This window comes from Xiphophorus couchianus, chromosome 4 (genome assembly GCF_001444195.1).
Source record: "Xiphophorus couchianus chromosome 4, X_couchianus-1.0, whole genome shotgun sequence".
Classification (NCBI taxonomy): Eukaryota; Metazoa; Chordata; class Actinopteri; order Cyprinodontiformes; family Poeciliidae; genus Xiphophorus; species Xiphophorus couchianus.
The window spans coordinates 10,046,577-10,061,644 of NC_040231.1; the positions used below are offsets into that span (position 1 = coordinate 10,046,577).

Genomic DNA, 15,068 nt, shown 5'->3' on the forward strand with positions numbered 1-15,068 from the left:
GTGCGGCCATACAGCAGGACATTAACTCTTTGAAAGTTTTTTCCATCTTTACGCAAGTCTCAAAATATCCACATCTTATCCTGTTGAGAAGGTTTCACTGTGATTCAGACAAACAAAGAAAAAAAAAGAAAACCACCCAGTCAGACTTGTGGTTCTTCGGGTCCGTGGGTGAACGGTGTTCGTGTTTCTGCCCAATCAGCAGGCAGACGACTGTGGGAGAGGCATGGCGCGCACATTTTTGCGTCCTCCGTTCATGTGTGCGTACGGCGGCAGTTCGTCCAGGTTTGGCCGCACTGTTGGTCCCGAACTCGCAGGAAGGCCAGTCCCAGAGAGTCCGTTGGCCGCCTGCTGGCTCGAAGGCTGCTTGTCCATGACTGCGCTCGACGTGCAGGGAGAGGATGGGGAGTTGGGCGTTTGTGACGGGGCAGGCGCCCCCTCTGAGCTTGGAGATGGGGGGTTCTGCTGCTGCGAAGAAGAAGAGGATTCCAGGGGAACATCCGTGGAGTGGTCCAGTTTATCCAGGTGGAGCTGTGGAGCTTCAGTGGGCTTGTTGTCGGCACTGTAGTAGAAACTAACCTCTTTGAAAGACGGGTCCAGCTCCTCCTTGATGCTGCTGATGATCTCAACGAAGGAGGGACGCATTTTAGGGTTGTACTGCCAACACATACGCATCAGCTCGAATCTGCACGCAAAGGAATATTGGTTATAACATAATTATGCTGCATATGCTACTGAAGTAATCTCTCAGAGAAAAGATGTGCTTTGTCACAAGAAGCTACAGCTGGGCTATACAACTTTATAACTAAATCTCAAATTTTTTCATACCAGATTTGATTTCCGATTTTAATAACTTTTTTCCTCGCTATTTTCTAAAAACAAATTTACAAATAACAGAAAATACTTTCAAAACATCAGCCATCTCCTCTGTGAGTTGTACAAAGGATGACTAAGGCCCGGTTTCAAGAATTTTTGCCTAATTACGAGAATACAGTCATAATATAGATAGAATAAAAATGTAATTTTACCAGAAGAACATCTTAAAATTAAAAGGCCAAGGTTGAGTAAATGAGAAAAAAGTTTTGAAAGAGTTTTCTCGTTCTATACTGAGCTGCTCAGTCTGTTCTTCCTTTCTTCAAAATAGAAACATTCATATGCTCAATTTGTTTCAAAGTCCTTCTTCTGATAATAATTTGATGCCGATGTGATAAAAGATGAAGTATTTGCTTATTGGTAAAACTTATATCAAAGTATAACGTCAAAAGATTCCTAACATTCCTCATCTTATTTCTGTGTGTCAGAATTCTCATGTGCATCACAGAAAAGTTATGGGAATTCAATAAATATAAGAACTGATTTATTCGTTTACAACTGATTTATTCTGGTTTTTTTATCCAACCTAGGAGGCAGTTTTTGTCAAAATCAGTTGCAAAGTCACCAAAATACATGACATTTAAATAGTAAGACATCAACCATTATTCTAAAATGCTTCATGCAGGAGAAAACAAGTTTATGACTTTGTGTCTTTGCAATTTTCTCATTAAAGTTGTCTGTCATGCTTGCAAGTTGTTTGTTGTGGAATCATATTTGGCCTGTTTCATATTAGAGACAAACTCTTCAAAGCACACAAAAACGCACAATGTAAAACAGACTGCAGTGAGCACAGCCGTTTAGAAATCTTACAGGCCACAAGCGGCACTGCTGCATGGTGGGAGTAGCTGGTAGTCACTTATAATTAGACGGCAGAGTAAAGGGAAACATGGTAAACAGAGAGACAAGTATATGGGAGCATAATAGGCAATTGTGCAGGGTGGTGTGTGTGTGGTGTCTTACAGCATGTCTGGACAGTTCTGTGGTTTCTCCAGCAGTCCTCCCTCCATTACAAAGCGAAGGACTTGCTCGTTGGACAGACCCTGGTAAGGCTGCTCTGCCAGAGTGGCTATTTCCCACAAAACAACCCCAAATGACCTGCACAGAGGAAAACAGTAGAAAGGGGTGTGAAGGTTGGTAAGTCTGTCTTTCATTACAGAATCCAAAGGATATTTTCTGAAGCACCGTGTGAAGAACGAGGACTCCATGTGTGTTTGCGTGCGCCTACTTACCAGACGTCTGAGTTGGTGGTGAAAACGCCGTCCTTCAGAGACTCGGGTGACATCCAGCGGACAGGGAGCAGACCTTTACCACCTTTGCGATAGTAATCGGTCTCATAGATGTCTCTGGTCATGCCAAAATCTGCAGAGAGATTGAAGAGGACACACTTCAGCAAAAAGAGAAAGATTGCATCCAATTAAAAAATCCTAAGGTATTAGAAAAACAGAATTTTAACGAGTAAATATTGAGCAAATTTCCTTTTGCATTCTTGCTGTAATTACTGTCTGTCGAGTGGCTCCATTTAGGACGGGAGGGCATTCTTTAGTCAGATTATAGTCCTAGAAATAGTATTGAATTAACCATAATCCTTTGGAGAAGATTCCATGCAAGTTTTACAGACATTTAAAGCCACAAAGGCTTTTAAAATTGAAGTGCGCAGCAGTAACTACAGTGGTCTAGATGCTTTCAGACTAAGAGGTCACACAGTTCTCTCACAGAATAAATAAACCTGAAAGCATCAGTTCAGACACATAAAAGATGCAAGAACTGGATGTGGATGAGCGCATGTTGATGACGATGATATAAAAGTTTCAAAGTAGGGATACAAACAATTAATTTACTTATGATTGTCGATTATGGTTATTCTGTTAAAATTAGTTCCAATCAATTAATTAATAGCACCCACTTAGATATTCCTTCTGTGTTGTTGTTTGGCTGCTGTCCAGAAGAGGGCGCCACTTATTAAGCGGAGCCAGATACAAAAACAAATATGGCAGGGCCATGCCAGAACGGGAAGGAAAAACAGTCCAAGCAGAGTTTAGTGCATGATGGAGCGTTCTCTTCATGTGGTTCTGCTTAGAAATATGAACACTCTATTGCAAGTTCCTTTAGTTTCACCTCATTTAACTGAGCTGCATCATGAAGTAGCATCAACTTTTCAACCAAAAATTACTGACATGCTATAAAGGGGATGATAATATAACAGAAAGGTGGAGGGCATAACAGAAAAATTGTAACACGATGGGGGAAAAAAACATGGTGTCAGTAAGCACGGTTGATTTTGAGAACCGTCGTGACTTAATCCACTTCATGGAGCGAAATTTTAACTTTTCTTCAAGCACAACTACACACAATTTCTACATGAATATCTCTGTTCATGGTGGATTAAGTATTTTACATATATTGTAGTTCTCATCTTTTATTCTTCAATTCAGCAATTAAAAGGTCCCTGTTTTGTTATGTTTTGTACATGAATATAAATTTACAATTTTCTGCTTATTCAGTCAGCATACAATGAAGCAAAATGTTAAAATTTAAGGATCTTGTTTAATTCAGTATTTTATGAAAAATTTTGCCCTTCATGTTATGGAAAGAGTCAACCCTCCTGATTCAAGAGGAAACTCAGGTTTTTAAGAAAATGGCCACTTATCAATTAACCTTTAAGTCATTAATTGATAGCTTGCATCCCTACTTCAAATATATCTCTCACAATTTTATTTATATTCAACAAGCATGTGTCAGTGCATCTGTGACTCCAGAGCATGGACATACCTCCGATCTTTACGGTGAAGTCTTCAGCCACCATGCAGTTTCTTGCAGCCAGATCTCGATGGACAAACTTGTTGGCATTGAGGTAAGCCATGCCGTCCGCAATCTGTCCCGCCATCTGAAGCATTTTTTTCAGTGGCGGGAGAGACAGGCTGGAAACCTGTTGCTGCAGACAAGAAACAGGCGGCAAATCCATCAGAGGGTTAAAAGAATCTTTAATGGTAGAATTCAGCTTATTCGTAATTCATTCAGGGACACAGCAGCAGGAATCTAAACATACACTCAAAAATAACAACAGGTTGAGAGAGTACTACGTGACAATAAAAGTGTTTCATGCAAAGCTCTTATTGAAACATTATGGAAGCAATGTGGGATTGCATAAAGAAATGCTGTTATGACAATCCAAATCCTTCCAGAGTCTGTGGTAAAGATGCCTGGACCAAATTACCTGCAGGCTGTTTGTACAAACTGAAATCACTCAGTGATTGATGTGGATTGGCTCTCTCTTTACTGAATGATTTTGTAAATAAAAACTTGCAGCACTATTTCTGAATTAAACAGAATCAATATTTCTGTGCAGCTGTGGTACCTCTTTGGGACGCAGGGAGCGAAGGTAACTCTTTAGGTCTCCTCTCGTCATCAGCTCCATAATGACCAGGGTGGGCTGGCCTTGGGAGACCACACCAAGAAGGCGCACCTGCACAAAAATCCCAAAACAAGTTGCAATTTCAAACTCACTTTCCTGACATCTCTACAGTATCCTAAGGTGTTGTTTGTACATACCACGTGATGGCAATTAAACTCTTTCATAACAGAAGCTTCATTGAGAAACTCGATCCGCTCCCTCATGCTGGCTGACTCGTTTACAGTTTTTACAGCGACGAGGATCTCTGGCTCATCTTTGACCACACCCTTGGCCACGCCCTCGTATACCATCCCAAACGACCCCTGACCGAGCTCCCGGCAGAGGGAAATCTTCTCCCGGGCCACCTCCCACTCGTCTGGGACATACACTTTAAAAGAAAATTGTTTTCCGTTAGCAAAAGTCTACAATGATAGACATCCAGCACACAAACGTCACTTACTTTCTGCTGCACTGAAGTACTCGGGGTTGACAGAGGCATACAGGACTCCGTTCCCAAGCCGATCGCTGTTCCTGGGAGAAAACAGCGAGTTGGTTTTAGAAATTCACAAGTTATCTCCTATTCTGCTAAGATACAATGCCTTTAAAAAATTTACATCTCTCTTAAAGACTTTCATAGTATGCAATCACAAACATTAACGTATCGTATTGAGATTTCATGCTCTAGATTAGGTCTGTCGCAATAAGCAATAAAATCAATCAAATCACATGAATAATTTAAACGACCTTGATCATTTCCATTTGAACGGAAGCGATCAAAACCTACAAAAACTGAACGACAAAAGTCTTCAGCCTGGTGCATTTGTCTCAACTAGCCTCTTTTTTGAAGGACAGTTTTGTTTACAAAGATTTCCATCCATCCGTCCGTCCATTCACCCATCACACACGCTTATCCCTTTGGGGTAGTGAGGAGTGCTGGTGCCCATCTCCAGACAGGGTACACCCTGGGCAGGTCGCCAATCCATTGCAGGTACAAAGACTTCGGTATCCATTTTTATTTGATGCTTCAATTATTTTATTTGTTTATAAAATAAACAAATATTTTATTTTTCAAATATTTAAAATTCCAGCCCCAGTGTTAAATGATTATTAGATGTTGAAGTTTATTGATCTTTGAAGAAGTGTACTTGCATTACTATGCCATTATTATATTATACTACTTGAAAATGGTCACAAAACAACATTATCGTTTACCATAATAATGACAGGGACAATTAATTGTATGGCAAAATTTGTTATTGTGAAAGGCCTACGCTAGATCAACATAAAGTAGTGTATAACTGTGAGAGATATACACTTTTCCAAATTGTTACACAATAAAAAATCTGATAAGTGTGACATGTAGAACTTTCAGGGATATGAATATGATTTAAAAGTAATGTATGAACCGGCGTTTTCTTGACAAAGAAAAAAATTTAATGTGCGGTTACTGAAAACAGAAGTAAAACAAAATCTAAAGCTACAAACACAAAATGCAGCCAAAGGAGAAATTCCTTTGGCTTCAGTCTGGCCTGACTCAACTACAATATTTTTTCTTTGTTTTTGCCACGAAGGACTGCAAAACATTGGGAAAACAAACTAATTTTGACTTGTCATATCTAAAATAACTGATATGCACACACCTTTTCTTGTTGAAGACCACCAGCACCAACACCAAAGCGCAGATTATAACAATGGTCAAGATTGGAACAAAGATCATAGCGAAGACGCTTTCAGAACCTGTTGACACGAACATTTTGATGAAACGGACTGCTAAGGTCTCTTATGCATTCATTTTTGAAAGCAACAAAAAAAACAAGACTGTTTTTCTTACTTTCAGAAACATAGAGATTCAGGGTGGGGGTCCAAGAGCCATTGCCAGCCAGTGATGTGGCTCTCACCCTGACCGAGTAGTTTCCAGGACTGAGGTTGGTCAGGCGAACGCCTTGCTGGATGCGATAGAGCTGTCTAGAAACACACTCATGCTTCTCGGCCTGACAGACACAAATAGAAATGGAAACACAGTTTAAAGCAGCATAATAATGGCAACATTTTTCTTCTGACAGGATGTTTTATTAATGTAATGGAGCTGTGACTCAACTACAATCTGATGGAGAAAGACCTAAAGATCAGGGTGATGGCAAAGAGAAGCTCATCACCAGATATAAAAAAAATAATCTATAACAATATGAGTGGAGCCATACAAACACAGTTTAAAAGTTGAAATGTAGATAAAAATGTTTCTATTGATTTTGGAGTTGGGTATAAATACTTTTTGACCTGCAATTTTAATAAAACATAAATGCACAGCAACTAGCTGTTTAACTAAATTGTCAGAAGCCTTCATAAATGTTGACCTACCTCTGCAGCCAGTTTGAACTTGATCTCGTACATGAGGATGAGACCATTGGGCTGGCTGGGCTCTGGCCAGCGCAGAAACACCCAGTCCTCATGGCCCTCCCAGCTCACTGGGCCTGGGATGTCATCAGCCTTTTCTGGAGAATGAAATGCAGAGGATAATCTTGATTTTACCACGTCTTAGTATTCCGGCAGAACTAAACAAGTACAAAAGTTCCAGTCAGAAACTGTCATGGTGTTCATAACCGTTCAGTTCTGACCTGCTGGCTTGGTCCTGGAGAAGACGAACTCAGCCGCGCTGCACTGCTGAACCTGCCTGTTACAGGCATGGATGTCGATGCGGTAAACTCTAAAAGGCTCCAGGCCGGTTATTTGCAGCTCATGGTTGGTCACCTTGTCATCCATGACCTCGTACTCTTGTTCGGTTGGTTCTGGGTCAGGGATGGTGCTGTTGCCGGCGCCCTGAGGGGGGGGAATTGCAGTGCTGTTGGCGTAAAGATGGAAGCGGCGTGAACGGGTGGAGTTGGCGATGCCAAAAAGATCTCTGCGACGCCGATCTGGAGGCCTGGAGGTGGAAATAATAGAGAAGAAAAGCACAGTTTACGTTTACTGACAGCAAGAGAGACATTTACCTAAGTGGGTATGTGTTACTACCAATTTGACAATTTGAAGGTGTCAGTTGCTGACTGATGCAAAGTCAAATTTCTTTCAAGTTATATTTAATATATAAAGCATTTATATATCAAATGCTTTATAGGTAATTTTGTTACCCGATTGTGCTATAAAATGGCATTGTGTGCCTGGAAAATACATAACACCGCCCCTTTAATGACATACAATGGAACAGCTGATAAAAGCTGAGTTATAGCAAATGAATGAATTATTTAACCATAATAGCAAACCAGAGGACTTTCTCTCCAATATTAAGTTAGTTATCTGTGAGTGCATTCTGAAGCAGAAAGAAAAATTTGTCTTGTAATGCGTTGAATTGTTATATTTTGTGTGCACAAACATAAAAGACTAGTGAGTCATAAGCTGCTGGTAAAAGAGAAAGTAAATAGATTATTTTTTATGTGATCACTCTCACTACCTGCTGAATTTTTCAAACTTTTATCGATGCAGAAAGGCGTTATATTTGGAGAATGTCTTTGTTGTTTTATTGTAAACATTTTATCATAAAGGTGGATGACTTTTCAATTCATCCAGAAATGAGAAGAAAAGTTGTTGTTGTTCACGTCACAAAAATTGGTGATTGGAAATCTGCTAAAACATCTCTGACTGCTGCATTTCTAGCAAGCCTGGCTTACTTTACTGCTATTTGGTTAAATAGGTTGGAAATTATCATTGTCTTTTATCATTACCTATGAAAAAAGGTTGCAGGCTTTTCTTTTTTTTAAGTAGTGGGGAAACTTCAAGCTGCAATCCCATTAGTTTTTCTCTTTAAGGAAAAACTTAAAAAGAAAAAAATCAAATAAATAAATAACCAGAAAAAAAACCAGAGAGGATCTGATTTCCATAGATGGAACACACGGTTTGCTTGAGAAGAACTAAACAGGAAAATGTATCTTCAGAGTCACCTGATGTTGATCTTCAGAAGCAGACACGTCCAACTCTTCCATCTGTTTATGCCAAGCATACGGAGAGCTAATTTACATCAACTGGACTGAGACGTGTATATGTTTGTGTGTGGAGACCGAGAGCAATAATGTCTTGCAGATGTTTTTGGTTCAAAGTGGGATGCTGCAATCCTGAACTCTGACAGGAGCCAAAATTTATTCCAGAACAGTAAAAAATAAATCAAGTTAAAACCGCTCTACAGTCACATCACAAGATAAGTAGGTTACCTCGGTGTAAAAATGGTGTTGTGTAGGAAGTTTTCAAAGACTTTTCGGTAGGAGGCATCGGCAGCTTCAGCCTCCAGGGCTTCAGGCGATTTGGGGCAGGGGCAGCAAGGACCCTTATCTGCTCCATCAGGATCTGGTTTAGTGGGCTTTGTATCCTCTTCTTTGTCTCCAGTGGCAGCAATCCTAATTGGGATCTTTAGCTCTGATGGAAGGAGAGAGAAGTTTGAGTGTCCCATCGAGTTGCATTCAGCAGAAAGCCTTACGGTAAACAGCTACCTTTTGAGCAGTAGTTATGCTGGTACAGTTCCTTGTCTTCAGCTTGTTGCTGCCACTTCACCCAGTAGTAAGTCTGATTTCCGTTGGGTGAGACAGGGGGCGACCAGCGGACCATCAGCTGCGTGGAGGAGTTAGAGTAGGCCCGCACATCCTGAGGCATGGAGGGCGCTGATAGAAGAAAAGCACAACTTGAGGAACTGTAGGGAAAGCGCTCTCCTTCAGGCTGCCAGGGCAGCTGTGTTTTTCTGACATCACAGCACTGCTATGTCTTTACACTGCAGCTGGATTTATTTTATGCAGTCCTCCGTCTCATCTAATTGAATTACAGTTCTGTAAATCAATATGCTGCTCATTGCCTTTGAGTTGCAGCTGTGTTTATTTCAAAGATCCTTCACTCATCTCCGAAAATGTGTTTGAATAAGTTTCTGACAAGAAGCTGTAATGTCTCTAAAAAATATCCCATGCAAAAAGAATATCTGTTTACCTTCTGCAGGAGTTTTTTTTTCAGGTTAGAACCAGAAATGGGGTGATCTGTAAGTTGTGATGATTTGTTGTACTGTTACACCTAATCCCAGGTGGATTCAGTCTTAGGCTAGGCTTTACGGCATCGCAATTATATGATTAGGACTGTTAGCTGCCTATTCCCATAACTACACTCTCTGGGTGTTAATTGACATGAAAATGGCTCAAGATCAGGCTGTAGTGCAGTCTGGGGGTCACCAGAGGGCAGTAATCGCTCAAAGAAAATGAAAGAAACAAGCCTATAAAAAATGAGAGGGTATCCAATTACAGTGGTGTGCCATACAAGAGTGTGGAATAACAGAAATAATATGCATCTCAGTAAATTAGAATATCATAATAAAGTGTATATATTTTAATGAATATGGCTTATAGATAAAAATGTGAAATACAGCTTCTCACAAATCACATAGTTACACAAGATCAATAAAAAAGGCAGTTTCTATATTGAAATGTCATGGCCATGGTATGGAAAGTTAAGTGGAGGGAAACTGTAGTAAAAAATCTGAGATACTGATGAAGATAAACTGAAAATGTACAAAAATATTATTGTTTCAGTGTCAATGCTTTAGTTATTACAATTTTTAGTTTTTACAAATTTTGTAATTAATCTCTTTCATTAAGGCATGAATTTGGCTCCAATTGTAAATGACACATATTTTAAAAAATGACTAAAAATACAGACATACATTCCTCGCAAACCTAATGATTGGGCATAAAAAGGTATGAGATAATCGTCCCTACCAGCAGGGCTGGTGCGGATGTAGACCACTTTGCTCTTGGCGCCGGGCATGTGTTTGTCTTCCACCATGAGGGTGATAGCTTTGACAAAAATGGCGTATTGTGTCCAGGGTTTCAGGCCGGAAAGAAGAACACCAGGGTCCTTTTCCTTATCTGGCCTCAGTTCCACATCCACCATGTTCCAGCTGTTGGAACCACAACCATCCTGCCCTTCAAACTCTGTGATGTTCTGGAACGGCCTACAAAGAGGATCAGTCAATTCATAATCTTCAGTTAATTGCCCAAAGCGGCAGAAATTCAACATATCCAGAGAAGAATGAAACTTTTGCTCTAGCACTAATTAAAGCGGGTTTGTTCAACATTTTGTTCCTGCACCGAGTCGTACTTTAAGTTGGATTAAAACAGCAGTGAGCAACTCACGCCTCCTTGTAGTAGACTATAAAGCTGATGAGGTCTCTATAATCAGGAGGTCGGTAGCGCTGCCATGTCAGCTTGATCCTCTTGTCACTGGTGGTGTTGGATGTAAACCGCAGGATGGTGCTTTCACCTAGGAGGGCAGCAAATAGTAAGACAAGCTCACCTAAAGCACTTCAATCTAAAGTAAGCTGCAATTAGTCTTGCAAAGAGTATGTCGCTCTAAACCCTGACATATGGTGCAGAGGGGGAATGAGTACATAGGAGGTGTTTGAAAATTGCTCCTAAACTAGAGTAAACTGGACATAGCAATTTAAATGTTTGTGGTTTTTGGACGGAAGTTCGTTTCGACTCTTACAGCTGGCTCTGTCGCCATTGTTTCGGAAGTCTCTCTCTTCAAAGCGGCCCCGGACGCCCGTCTTGTCCCACATCTTGCGGATCTCGGACATACACAGCTTCGGGTTGGCTCGGAAGAACAGCTTGCCCACTTTTATGGTTAGGTTGTGCTGCTTCCAGTCCCAAAGATACTGGAGCTGCTGGTTGTCGAATGCTGAGAAGGCATACATGCTGGAGGGACAAACCAGATAAACAAGATAGGGAATGCAAGTCAGTAACATGGTGCTTCACTCTAAATTTGTGCTTGTAATGAATCGTGCCAGACTGAAAGCAAACTCTCCTTTTTTCTTTTTTTAACTCTTCAAATATACCTTTTTTAAGTTGGAAGTTTATTGCAAACAGACAAAATCACCTAGTAAGTCATTTTATTAAACCAGACAGGAATTTCTGAATCACTGGGTAACATCCAAACATCAAGGAATGAGTGTAATGTGGACCTTGGGACAGTTGGACTCCAGTGAACTCAAAAGACAAACAGATGAAGGAGGGGTGAAGGCCTCACCACGACCTTAAGAACCTTTCCAGGCACTGCTGGAGATTATGCTGGATTCAAGGACTGTGTAGACTGTACAATCAGGCAAAACAGTATGACTACCACCATGCAAAGTGAATAACACACTCATACCACTTGTTAGAACAAGTGAAAATTCTGCCTTCAAACTCTGTCCTACAAGCAGAGAAGTGGAGGATTTGAGCGAGTTTGGATCAAACTGTGATGACTAAACAAGTGGACCAGAGAAAACCTAGGTAAAGACAAATCCAGCTTAAGAAAAAGTATCTTTAAACATGATGCTTCTCTAAGTCTATTGCTGTGTTTCTGCTAAACGGAATCATGGCCAAAAGGTTCAACCTTGATTTACTTAGACTACAATATAATCTACAAGCATTTGAGAGACTTTAAAATTATTTCTGCACAATTTATAATGGCTTGGATATTTTTATTTGTAATTAAAGGTTTCCGTCTTGCCTCTCTATTCCAGAGCCCAGTGCTGTCACATGTACTGCATCTCTAATGTTGCCGTTTTTTTTCTTATTGTTTGAATTTTTAAAGAACGACCAGTTCTTGGCAATGTCACTGTTGCTTCATATTTTCTCCAGTTTTCTCCTGAGTTTAAAATGAGAAACCACAGCCACATCATCAGATACAAAAAGATTTTGTATTTCGCTTTGTGTTCCTCCCTTATATTTCCTTCTGAAAAATGTCAGTATTTCAGTCAAGCTGTGCAGGATATAAATCAGGATTAGGGCTGAAATGACTATTCCAATTAATCATGATGAATAGAATTGAAATAATTGTCAACTAATTTATTAATAGATTAATAGATAACTCTAGTATACAGGTTCAAAAAAAGGATGCGTTACAGTAGGCTGTAACGCATCCAGAACTGGTCAAAACAATATATATATATTTTGCATCTAAGATAAAAACTTCTTTGTAAATAAAACTATGCTCCTCAAGTGGCATAGTTTTAACTTTGCCTAGTTCAAATTCACTATGTTGCTGCATTTTAGGCAATGAAAAATCTGTTTCCTTATTTAAAAAAGGAGTTGAATTATTTGGTTATATGCATCACTAATTATTTCCAATATGATAAATGGTTAAATGAAAAGTTTGAAGAATGTAGCAATTTTTATGCGATTAATCATAAGAATAATCAATTACTAATTGTTGCAGATCTAGTCAGAATCCAAAAATAATTATACACTGTATGAATCATTTCTAAATGTTGTTTCATTTCATGAAAATTGTATTTTCAAATGGCTGTTTGCTTTTTCAGTAGCCAAAAAGAAAAAAAAATAGGTTAGGAATGCTTTAAGAAGCACAACACTTTGACTTTCCCTCCAACTTTCCCAGATCTTAATCCAATCAAGCACCTGTGGAATATGCCGGACAAACAGGTCCCAGGAGAAGCCACCTAACAACTTACAGGAATTAAAGGATTTGCTTGCTAACATCTTGGTGCCAGATACCACAGCTTACCATCAGGGGTCTAGCGGAGTCCATGTCTCGACAGGCCAGGATTGTTTTTATAGGAAAAGGGGGGAGCAAAGTACTATTAGGCAAGCGGTGAAAAAGTTATGCCCAATCACTGTATGTGCCATTAAAAATCAGATGATCAAGAAAATTATTCTAGTTTGTTCCACAGAAACTAGAGAAATACTTAAAGGAAAAGTTGTCAGGTAGAAATTAGCAAAACTGCAATAGGACAGTTTCAGTAAATATAGTTGGATTACTGCTTACAGTGGAAATCTCATAACTTCACCTATAAATCCAGAGGTTTCTGTAGCTGGACCTTCTCTGAACCACTTGTGGACCTCACTTGGGTCTCTACCATATTCAGGATATGCTATTTACAGGAGAATGTGAGAAAAGGTATTCTGGTTTCCACTTGTGATTCCAAAATGGCTGAAGAATCTATGCATAATTGTTCAGGACATCTAGTAAGATGTACATACAGTACAGACCAAAAGTTTGGACACACCTTTTAATTCAATGAGTTTCCTTTATTTTCATGACTATTGACATTGCAGATTCGCACTGAAGGCATCAAAACTATGAATAACACATGTGGAAATATGCACTAAACAAAAAAGTGTAAAACAACTATAAATACCCCTTATATTCCAGTTTCTTCAAAGTAGCAACTTTTTGCTGTGATTACTGCTTTGCACACACTCTGCATTTTCTTGATAAGCTTCAAGAGGTAGTCACCTGAAATGGTTTTCACTTCATAGGTCAACCTGCCCTGTCAGGTTAATAAGTGGGATTTCTTGCCTTATAAATAGTCATGAAAATAAAGAAAACCCATTGAATTAGAAAGGTGTGTCCAAACTTTTGGTCTGTACTGTACATTAAATCAAATTAAGGAATCCTAACAGTTTTTTTTTTACATGATGTCAGTTTCTTATTCATGTTTGTATATTGAAAGTGCCTGAGTTGTGTACGGTATAATAGTGTAACAGAATAACTGATATCAATTACGAAAAACAATTAATTAAAAACTAAGTAATAAAAACGTGAAATCTAAGTCTTTAGAAGACTCCAGAAAAGAAGCTGTCCATCTACATATACCAGAAAAACAAAAAATTATAATGACTAAAACAAAGTAATAAAAAAATTATCAGACCACTCCCAACAAATAAATGCGAAATGTAGGCTATTGGGTAAAAATCAAAGTTCTGCTGGTTTGATTAAGTGTGTGTTGAGTGGTCTTACTCCTCATGAAGGCTTTCTCCATCGATGTATCTCAGACTTCGGAGGAACGCCAGTGAGCTCAGGGTGTGTGAATGTCTGATCCGGACATAACCAGTCACCCTCTGGATCAAACCTGTGAAACTCTCCAGCTCTGCCACCATGTTATCTGAAAACACACACACAAACACACAGAAGTTTTAGGACATTTTCCACTTACTTGCAGACTGGATGTGCATCTCAGACTTAAGTCATTGCACAAGCAATACTTGCTTCTAATCCTGTTCTGTTATGTTATTTCAGGTGAATCTAGCAGCAGCTTATTCAGTAATTAGCAGAACAATTCAGGAAACTAAACCCTCAAAACTTAAAAAAAATAGAGTTTTTTTGCGATGCATAAATTGGTTCAAAAAGGAGTCCCAGTTTGTAAACTTCTCTGCCAACTTTCCTATACTGAAAATTAGAAAATCTCATTGGTGTATATTATTTAAACTCAATGATAACTTTTACATCAACCCTTAAAGTAAAAATAAATGAAGTGTGGTGCTGCAGTACTTACGGCCTCTGCGGATGGTGATTTGCAGGTCGCCCTTGATAACAGTGCAGCCTTTGAGAGACTGAGCAGCATCCACAGAGTCAATGACCTTCCCGTCACAAACTTTATCGCACAGGCCATCGCAGGCGGTGCACGACATGCTGAGGGTTACACAGGCAGGTAAAAAGGGAAAGGTGGTAAATGTACACCATCACTATACACTTTGGTAGTCTCCAAAGCTCTCATTATTTCTGCTCATTTAAGATTTTTTTGTTCCAACTTCACAGATCACAAACACTCAAAACTTAGGAAGCTAATGTGAAGAAAACCCCTTTTAGGGGAAATAATAGCCCGTAGTGTGTCTTTCAAAAATATTTAGTTACAGCTAGATTATGAAGAATGGGTAAAAATAAATTAGCTACTAGATTCATAAAGTTGATAAAGAGGAAACCTTGTAGCTGAAATCGCAACAAAATATATTTTTTGTTACAAAGTACTAAATAACAGAGTGACTAAAAGTGTAAGAAAGATTTT

The 15,068-nt window shown here is 39.3% G+C and overlaps 1 protein-coding gene across 1 annotated transcript in view; it reads right to left on the reverse strand.

The window, feature by feature from the left end:
* Positions 1 to 195: 195 nt before the first annotated feature.
* LOC114143064 (insulin-like growth factor 1 receptor) overlaps positions 196 to 15,068 on the reverse strand; it is a 47,268-nt gene continuing 32,395 nt past the window's right edge. Inside the window, exons 4-21 of the mRNA XM_028014794.1 lie at positions 14,559 to 14,695; positions 14,024 to 14,168; positions 10,769 to 10,977; positions 10,417 to 10,543; positions 10,000 to 10,235; positions 8,737 to 8,904; positions 8,461 to 8,662; positions 6,877 to 7,181; positions 6,620 to 6,753; positions 6,093 to 6,252; positions 5,902 to 5,998; positions 4,722 to 4,792; positions 4,420 to 4,649; positions 4,226 to 4,333; positions 3,640 to 3,802; positions 2,100 to 2,229; positions 1,831 to 1,965; positions 196 to 682 (exon numbers count right to left, since the gene is read on the reverse strand). Coding sequence (XP_027870595.1) covers positions 196 to 682; positions 1,831 to 1,965; positions 2,100 to 2,229; positions 3,640 to 3,802; positions 4,226 to 4,333; positions 4,420 to 4,649; positions 4,722 to 4,792; positions 5,902 to 5,998; positions 6,093 to 6,252; positions 6,620 to 6,753; positions 6,877 to 7,181; positions 8,461 to 8,662; positions 8,737 to 8,904; positions 10,000 to 10,235; positions 10,417 to 10,543; positions 10,769 to 10,977; positions 14,024 to 14,168; positions 14,559 to 14,695 — 3,244 coding nt within the window. The remainder of the gene's footprint in view (positions 683 to 1,830; positions 1,966 to 2,099; positions 2,230 to 3,639; positions 3,803 to 4,225; positions 4,334 to 4,419; positions 4,650 to 4,721; positions 4,793 to 5,901; positions 5,999 to 6,092; positions 6,253 to 6,619; positions 6,754 to 6,876; positions 7,182 to 8,460; positions 8,663 to 8,736; positions 8,905 to 9,999; positions 10,236 to 10,416; positions 10,544 to 10,768; positions 10,978 to 14,023; positions 14,169 to 14,558; positions 14,696 to 15,068) is intronic.